The sequence below is a fragment of the Apus apus genome, chromosome 9 (assembly GCF_020740795.1).
Source record: "Apus apus isolate bApuApu2 chromosome 9, bApuApu2.pri.cur, whole genome shotgun sequence".
Taxonomy (NCBI): domain Eukaryota; kingdom Metazoa; phylum Chordata; class Aves; order Apodiformes; family Apodidae; genus Apus; species Apus apus.
Window position 1 is genome coordinate 15,087,684 of NC_067290.1, and position 8,581 is coordinate 15,096,264.

At 63.7% G+C, this 8,581-nt stretch overlaps 1 protein-coding gene across 1 annotated transcript; it reads left to right on the forward strand.

The window, feature by feature from the left end:
- Positions 1 to 1,073: 1,073 nt before the first annotated feature.
- Positions 1,074 to 8,348, forward strand: MST1R (macrophage stimulating 1 receptor). The gene is made up of 20 exons (XM_051627876.1): positions 1,074 to 2,297; positions 3,441 to 3,629; positions 3,712 to 3,837; positions 3,915 to 4,085; positions 4,291 to 4,460; positions 4,554 to 4,731; positions 4,811 to 4,956; positions 5,054 to 5,215; positions 5,570 to 5,663; positions 5,767 to 5,994; positions 6,075 to 6,221; positions 6,291 to 6,450; positions 6,536 to 6,628; positions 6,704 to 6,925; positions 7,006 to 7,086; positions 7,178 to 7,359; positions 7,429 to 7,538; positions 7,644 to 7,809; positions 7,892 to 8,028; positions 8,108 to 8,348. The coding sequence occupies exons 1-20, from the start codon at positions 1,074 to 1,076 to the stop codon at positions 8,346 to 8,348; spliced, it is 4,227 nt and encodes a 1,408-aa protein (XP_051483836.1).
- The last annotated feature ends 233 nt before the right edge of the window (positions 8,349 to 8,581 follow it).

Consider the following 8,581-nt stretch of genomic DNA (forward strand, 5'->3'; position numbering starts at 1 on the left):
CCCTTTGAAGTGTTAAAGAACACCAGATGCCTGTGATTTAGGTATTGAGGTGTCAAAGCACACTAGATATCTTGTGATTTAAGTATGTGAAGGGTCAAAACTTTGTAATTTTTCACCAGCCTTTAAGAAAGCCTGATTTGATTAACAAACATAATTTTATTTATTACACCGGGACTGTGTCTCCCCGGGATTCTACGTCTCCCCTAGCACCCCGGTCATCCCGGGCTGTCGGTGCCGCCCTAAGGGAGCCCCGCGCGGCCCGGGGGCCGGGCTCTCCCGCCCCGCCCCGCCCCGCCCCGTCCCATCTCGGCTGCTCCCTCCCGGCCCCACTCCGCCCCGGCACGGCACGGCACGGTCCAGCAGCGCCCAGGTGAGCGTCTTGTCGTTCGTCACGACTCAGAACGGCACCAGACGGAAACGAGGCGGCCCAGGGGAGTGGCGGGCAGGGGAAGCTGGACCCGACGGGGACCCCGGCTGGGGACAGGAACCGGCCCTGGTGAGTTGGGAGTGTGCCCGGCCCAGGCAGTACGTTGGGGTCCCTGGCCTGGGGGGCTGGCAGGGAACTCATCCCGGTCCCACGGGGATCTCCTGTGGCCATTGCTGGCCCGGGGGACTGGCGGGGTCCCAAATCCCAGCCCCAGGAGGCTCTCGGTTTTCTTGTTCCCAGGGGTCGGGGAACATGGGAACCCTTGGCAGGGTCCCAAGGAGGGCGGTGGTGTGGGGCAGGAGTGTCCTCGGGGTACAGGTGAGGGTGTCTGGGTAATGGCAGCTGGCAGGATTTGTCCCACTGCCATAAGCAGCTTGGCTTCACCTCCCACACCCAGCGTCTGGGAAAAGGTTTGGCATGGCTGATCCTCCCCCAGCAGCACCCATTGTTGTCTGGCCCTAAGGGACCCTGGCACCCCCAGTCCCACACAGAGCTGCGCCATGCCCCTCACCCTCACCTAATGCTGCAGGTACGACCCTTTCTCCTTTATTTTGGCAGATGTGATGGTGACCTGTTCTCTACCTGTTCTCCACCTCTCTCGGTGTTGAGCACCATCAATAACCCCATGCTGGTGGCACTGCATAGCATGGAGCTGTTGTGCCACATGTGCCTCTTGCTGGTGTTCACCCTGGTCCCGCTGGACGCTGGCGCCTGGCAGTGTCCCCGCATCCCATACAGCTCCACTAGGAACTTCTCTGTCCCCTACACACTGCCCAGCCTTGATGCTGGCAGCCCCGTGCAGAACGTTGCCATCTTCACCGACTCCAATGGCCCGGCTGCCATATTTGTGGCTATTCGCAACCGCATCCTGGTGGCCAGCCCCGAGCTGCGCCTTCTGTCTGTCCTCGTCACTGGCCCAGTGGGCAGCGCTGAGTGCGAGATCTGCCGCTTGTGCCCAGATGCAGCTGGTGGCCCCGAGGACTCAGACAATGTCCTGCTGCTGCTTGACCCACTGGAGCCATGGCTGTACAGCTGTGGCACAGCACAGCATGGGCTGTGCTACCAGCACCAACTGGAGGTGTGGAACGGTGAGGTGGCCATCACGACCACACACTGTCTGTATACAGCCACAGGCAACAGCCCCGTGTCTTGCCCTGACTGCGTGGCCAGCCCTCTGGGGACAAGTGCCACTGTGGTGGCCACCTCCTATGCCTCTTTCTTCTATCTCGGCTCTACCATCAACAGCAGTGTGGCAGCAAGGTACAGCCCGCAGTCAGTGTCTGTCCGCAGGCTGAAGGGCACCTTGGATGGCTTTTCGGATGACTTCCAGTGGCTGACAGTGCTGCCGCAATATCGGGACAATTACACCATCCACTACGTGCACTCCTTCACTGATGGGGACCACGTCTACTTCCTGACAGTGCAGCCAGAGTGGCCGGGCTCAGCGACGTACCACACGCGCCTGGCACGGCTCAGCACCCATGAGCACAACCTCCACCGCTACCGCGAGCTCGTCCTCGACTGCCGCTTTGAGTCCAAGCGGCGGCGGCGGCGGCGTGGCAGCGGCGAGGGGGACGCTGAGCGCGACATCGCCTACAACGTACTGCAGGCTGCCCATGCCGCCCGCCCCGGCACCCGCTTGGCCCGTGACCTTGGCATCAACAACACCGACACGGTGCTCTTCGGCGCCTTCGCTGAGAGCCAGCCAGAGAGCTGGCTGCCACGGGAGGACTCGGCCGTCTGTGCCTTCCCGCTCCACCTCCTCAACCAGGCCATGGAGGAGGGCATGGAGAAGTGCTGTGGAACCGGGCACCGGCCGCTGCTGCGGGGGCTCAGCTTCTTCCAACCGGTGGAATACTGCCCGCACAACGTGAGTCCCCTGCCCCAGGCTGCGTCCATCCCGGGGGCTCAGCTGGGATGCGGGGAGGTGGATCTGGGATGCTAGGAAGCACTGGTGAAGTGGGGGAGCTGAGGGGTGGGGTGGGCAGTGGGAGAGCAGTATGACCCTGGTGTGTCAGCCCTGCCAGCCACTGCTGTGCTGAGGAGGTGCTGGACATGCTCTCCACCCTGGGCAGCCCATGCTTACCTGAGCTGTGTGCCACAGACACACGTCCCAGCACAGAGGCATTTGCCATGCAGCATGCCAGACCTCCCTCTCGGTGTGGCTCCCCAGGGAGCACCCCATGGTGACCATCCCCATTCCGAGTTGTTGGTGGTCACCCTCTCCAGCTGTTTAGGGACAGGGAGGCTGTGGGGCCGTGGTGCTCCCTGGCTGGGATGCACGGGGTGCCCAGCTGCTCCAGCATTGCCCTCCCCCGGCTGCAGGGCCACCGCCTTCTCTGGGCAAATAAACTGCAGGCGGAAGCGCAATTAGTCACTGGGGTTTCTCGTCTGCAGCAGCCGCAGGGCAGGAACCCTGTGTTCCCAGGACAAGCCCCAGCATGGCTGGGACAGGGACAGGAGGGCGTGCTGGCAGGGCCCCTTCTGCAGGTGGGGTCCCACCAAGCACCCGTGACACAAGTCGTGGCATTTTCAGCCAGGCATGAGGCAAGGTGCAGCCAAATCCCCTCCTCTTCCCGTGCCGGAGAAGACAGTGAGCTGCTGCTGACTCACACAGCTGGCAGGGTGAGCCAGGAGGGAACCCCCAGCCCCATACATCAGTGGGGGGTGAGGGAGGACCCCCTAGTGTCTGGTGTCCCCCTTCATCCCCAGCCCTTTGGTGAGACCTGGAGATGGGGAGGGCTAGTTTTGGGGTGGTCACCCTGTGGTGCTGATCCAAATAACCACATCCAGATGGGACGGGAAGGCAGGGCAGGATCTGACGCTGCATGCGGTGGCTGCGGGAGGGGCCATGGATGTGTTTTTTTCCCCAAAATTTTTCCCAGCCTGGAGGGAAGTTTGAGCAGTTGGGCACTCCCCCAAATGCCTTGGGGCTGGAGCTGCTGCCCACCTGTGAGAGTATGGACATCTTGGGGTGCTGGCTTCAAGGCACCCACCCTGTGTTTGGCTGCAGGTGAACCTCTCGGCTCCGGTGACTGATACCAGCTGCTGGAACAAGCCAACCCTCATACCTGCCGCCTCCCATAAGGTGGATCTGTTCAACGGACACCTGACCGGTGTCCTCCTCACCTCCATCTTTGTGACCGCCCTGGGGGATGTCACTGTGGCCCACCTGGGCACAGAGGAGGGACGTGTCTTCCAGGTGGGATGGGGGGCCAGGTTGAGGTAGAGGTGTCCTGGTGGGACAGGGGCTGTGCTCAGCCCCTTGCTCTGTCTCACTGCAGATGGTGCTTCAACGCTCCAGCTCCTACCTCCTCACTTTGGCCAACTTCTCCCTGGGGGAGCCAGGGCCAGTGCGAGGTGCCATGGGGCTGCAGAGCCACTCACTCTTCTTCACCGCCGGCACCAAGGTAAGTGAAGTGTCCAGGTGACACAGGGCAGGTGCTGAGCCCCAGGTGCCCCACTCCCCTCTGCTCTCTGTCCCCAGGTATGGCAGCTGAACATCACCGGCCCTGGCTGCCGCCACTTCTCCACATGCCAGCGCTGCCTGCAGGCCGAGCGCTTCATGGGCTGCGGCTGGTGTGGGGACAGCTGCCGGCGCCAGCACGAGTGCCACAGCCCCTGGATCCAGGACAGCTGCCCTCCCCACCTCACTGACGTAGGTCTGCGCCGCCATCCCCCTGCACCCCACACCTCCTGGGCACACAGATGGGGTGGGAAGTGACATGTAGGGTAGCACATGGGGGGACCTTGTCTGGAGGCCCCCTCCCCAGAATGGGTCTTGTACCCCCTGGGGAAGGGGTTTTCCGGACCTTTGATGGTGACTTTTGGGGCTCAGGGTGACGTGGCTGCCTGTCCCACAGTTCCACCCCCGGAGTGCCCCATTGCGGGGCCGGACGCGGGTGACGCTCTGCGGCATGACTTTCCGCTCCCACCTGGACCCTGACCCCCACCACAGCCCCCCCAGTGCCTACCGGGTGGCAGTGGGACAGCGAAGCTGCACTGTGCTGCCAGAGGAGAGCAAGAGCCACAGGTGGGTGGCAGTGCCAGTGGGGGGGATGGCAGCAGAAAGGGCTCTGGGGCTGCCCCCCAGGCCCTGGGGCTGACCCCCATCACTGTCTCACAGACCCCTGCCCACCTCCCGCCGCAAGGAATTTGTGGATGTGCTGGTGTGTGAGCTGGATCCAGGAGGTCCAGCAGTGGTGGCGGGCCCAGCCGACGTGGTGCTCACTGTGGAGGAACCCGCTGGACCCTCCAGCTTCCGTGTGCATGGCTCAGCCACCCTTGGTGGCTTCTTCTTTGTGGTATGGCCCTCCACCAATGGTCACTCTGGGGGGGTTTGATGGCTCACTCACCCACTCCTTTGATCCTGTCTCTACCCAGGAACCCCGTGTCAGTGCCTTGCACCCCCCGTTTGGCCCCCTGGGGGGTGGCACCCACCTCTCCCTCCATGGCACCCACCTCTCAGCAGGGAGCAGCTGGCAGGTGATGGTCAACAGCTCTGAGTGTCCCCTGACTGAGCAGCCCAGGTACGGCCCTGTCCTGCCCCCAGTGGGCACAGTGGGGTCCCTGGCATGGGGATGGCACAGGGACCCCCCTGTGGTCCCACTGTCCCCATGTCCCCAGGCAGGGCGACAGGGCGATTAGGTGCATGGCTCCAGCTGCCAGTGGCTTGGGCACAGCCCAGGTGTCCCTGTGGATCGATGGGGAGGAGTTCCCTGCTCCGCTGCCCTTCCAGTACCGTCCCAATCCCTCCGTATCTGCCATCGTCCCCAGCTGCAGCTATGAGTGAGTATGTGAGCTCCCTTCCCCTGGGGGGGACAGCCCTGGCCTACCCTACCCTGTCTGGGCGCGATGATGTGCTGGGAACTGCATGCTCCCCAGGGGCCGCAGACACCCTGGGGACCATAGGCACTCCAGGGAACATCTTAATACTGTGGGCTACATGTACCTGGGGAGACCAATGTGCACCCCAAGGACCATGTGCACCCTGGGGACCGTGTACTTTGGGAACCACATGCACCCCAGAAACCATGTGCACCCCACAGCCCATGCCAACCGTGGGTGCCACATGCACTCTGGGGACTGCATGCACCCTGGGGACCATGTACACCCTGGGGCCCTGACCCCTGCCCACCGCAGGGGCTCAGTGCTTACTGTCATTGGCACCCACCTGGACTCCGTGTATCACGCCAAGATCCGCTTCGAGGCCGGTGGCGTGAGGACTGAAGCCATGGTAAGTGCCAGGGCAGGAGCCCATCACCCCCTGGCCCTGCCCTGGCTGCCCCGATCCCCAGAGCACTGTGCCGTGCTGGCACTCAGCATCCCACTGCCCGCAGGAGTGCCGGGGCCCGCGGGCACCGGAGCGGCTGCTGTGCCACAGCCCGGCCTTCCCGTTTGAGAGCAAGGTGGAGACAGCGCTGGGGAACCTCAGCGTGCTGCTGGACAGCGCCACCGACCACTGGCTCTTCCGCCTCCGCTACTACCCCCGGCCCCAGGTCTTCCCCTTCGAGCAGGAGGGCGGGCGCCTGCGCCTCAAACCCGGCGATGACGAGATCGAGGTGCACGTACGTGGGGCGCTGGGGTGAGCTGGGGTGGGGGGTCCTGCTGCCAGGACCACCAGGCTCAGGGCACTGTGTCTGGGCAGCAATTGGGGCTGGACGCCGTGGCCACCTGTGTGAACATCACCATGACGGTGGGGGAGCGGGACTGCCACCCCAACGTGCTGAAAAATGAGGTGACATGCCGCCTGCCCCGCGAGCTGCACTTATCCCCGTCTGGGGCCCCCGTGAAGGTAAGCACCCCCTTGGGTGGGTGTTCCTCCTCTGTGTGGCCCAACCCCGCTGAGCCCCTGCTTCCCCAGATCTGTGTGAACAATGCCTGTGAAGAGCTGGGCTGGGTACTGCCTGCTGCCACCTCGCTGGACATGGCTGCCAGCCTGGCCCTCGGCACCGGTGTCACCTTCCTGCTCTGCTGCATCCTGGCTGCCGTGCTGTTCCGATGGCACTGGAGGAAGAGGGGGGGTGAGTGCCATGCTCGCCAGGTACCCCACTGCCCCCAGCCCCTGCTGTGCCATGCCACATGCATTCACCCCGCTGCTGCCCACAGGGACAGAGAACCTGGAGCTGCTGGTGCAGCCCGGCCGCAGGGACATCCCTGCCACCACCCAGCGCCCTGGCGTTGACTACAGGGAGGTGCTGGGTACGTGAACGTCATCAGTGGGTGGTGGGGTGCTGGGTGCCCACCCAGCCCTCACCCTGCCTCTGCCTGTCACAGTGCTGCCCACAGCAGGCAGTCCCGGCCCCGTGGGGCCCCGGGCACGATTCACCAGTGCCAGTGCTGGTGCTGGCATGGCGAGTGGCGGGTCCCCCATGCCCCTGCTCAGGGCCACATCCTACTGCCTGGAGGACCTGCGGCCAGAGCTGTTGGAAGAGGTGAAGGACATCCTCATCCCCGAGGACCGGCTCATCACCCACCGCAACCAGGTCATCGGCAAAGGTGATGCCATGTGCTGATTTGGCTGTAGCATCACCCACTCACCACGTGTGATGCCAGCTTCATTCTGCCTGTCCCCACAGGTCACTTTGGCAGTGTCTACCATGGCACCTATATGGACCCACTGCTGGGGGATCTCCACTGTGCCGTCAAGTCCCTGCACCGTGAGTAGTGCCCACACCCACTGCATGGTCTTCTGCTGTGGTCCCACAGCACGGCACAGTGGTGGGTGCCCCACGGCTCTGCTTTTGGCAGGCATCACGGACCTGGAAGAGGTGGAGGAGTTCCTGCGTGAGGGCATCCTCATGAAGAGCTTCCACCACCCCCAGGTGCTCTCACTGCTGGGGGTGTGCTTGCCCCGACATGGGCTGCCCCTTGTTGTCCTGCCCTACATGCGCCATGGGGACCTGCGCCACTTCATCCGCACCCAGGAGAAGGTACGGGGACACCCTGGGAGGGATGCAGTGGGTGGCTGAGCACCCCCATTTACTGTTGCCACCCCACAGAGCCCCACGGTGAAGGACCTCATCGGCTTTGGGCTGCAGGTGGCCCTGGGCATGGAGTACCTGGCTGAGAAGAAGTTTGTGCATCGGGACCTGGCGGCAAGAAACTGCATGTGAGTGTGACCATGACTGCCAGAGCCCTGCCATGGAGGCGGGCCTTGGGGTGGGCATGGGGAGTGCTGCGTGGTGGCCTTCCCCCCTGAACTGATGTCCCACAGGCTGGATGAGACGCTGACGGTGAAGGTGGCTGACTTTGGGCTGGCGCGGGATGTGTTTGGCAAGGAGTACTACAGTATCCAGCAGCACCGGCACGCCAAGCTGCCCGTCAAGTGGATGGCACTAGAGAGCCTCCAGACTCAAAAATTCACCACCAAGTCGGATGTGGTAGGCACAGCCCCTGTCTTCATCCCCCGCCTTCCCGTGTCCATTCCGCCTGCCCCCACCATGGTGGCTCTCTGCTTGACAGTGGTCCTTCGGGGTGCTCATGTGGGAGCTGCTGACGCGAGGGGCATCACCGTACCCCGGCGTGGACCCCTATGACATGACCCGCTACCTGCTGCGGGGAAGGCGGCTGCCACAGCCCTGCCACTGCCCTGACAGCCTGTGAGTGGGGCTGGGGAGTGGGCAGGGGGTGAGGGGGTGTCCCAGGTGGCTGCCAGCACTGACAGGGGTGTTGGGGCAGGTATGAGGTGATGCTGAGCTGCTGGACACCAGTGCCCGAGGAGAGGCCATCCTTCCTGGAGCTGGTGAGCGAACTGGAGCGTGTCCTGGCCACACTGGAGGGTGAGCACTACGTCAACCTGGCTGTCACCTATGTCAACCTGGAGCGTGGCCCCCCGTTCCCACCTGCCCCCCCAGGGCAGCTGCCCGATGGTGAGGAGGAGACAGAGGAAGAAGAGGAGGAAGATACAGCTGTGTGCTGATGGGGTGCCCTGCACCATGGGGGCTCCCAGACCCCCAACACATTCCCCTAGGAGGGATGCAGCGCCCTCCAGGTGCTATGGGGCACCCTCCCTATGGGAAGGGTGCTGGAAGGCAGCTGGGTGCTGTGGGGTGCTCTCTCACAGCTCATACCCAGACCCTGATGGCTGTTCCACAGGCCTGGCTCAGTCCTGCACTGGATGGGTGCTGGGGGACTCAGCCCCACACCAGCAAG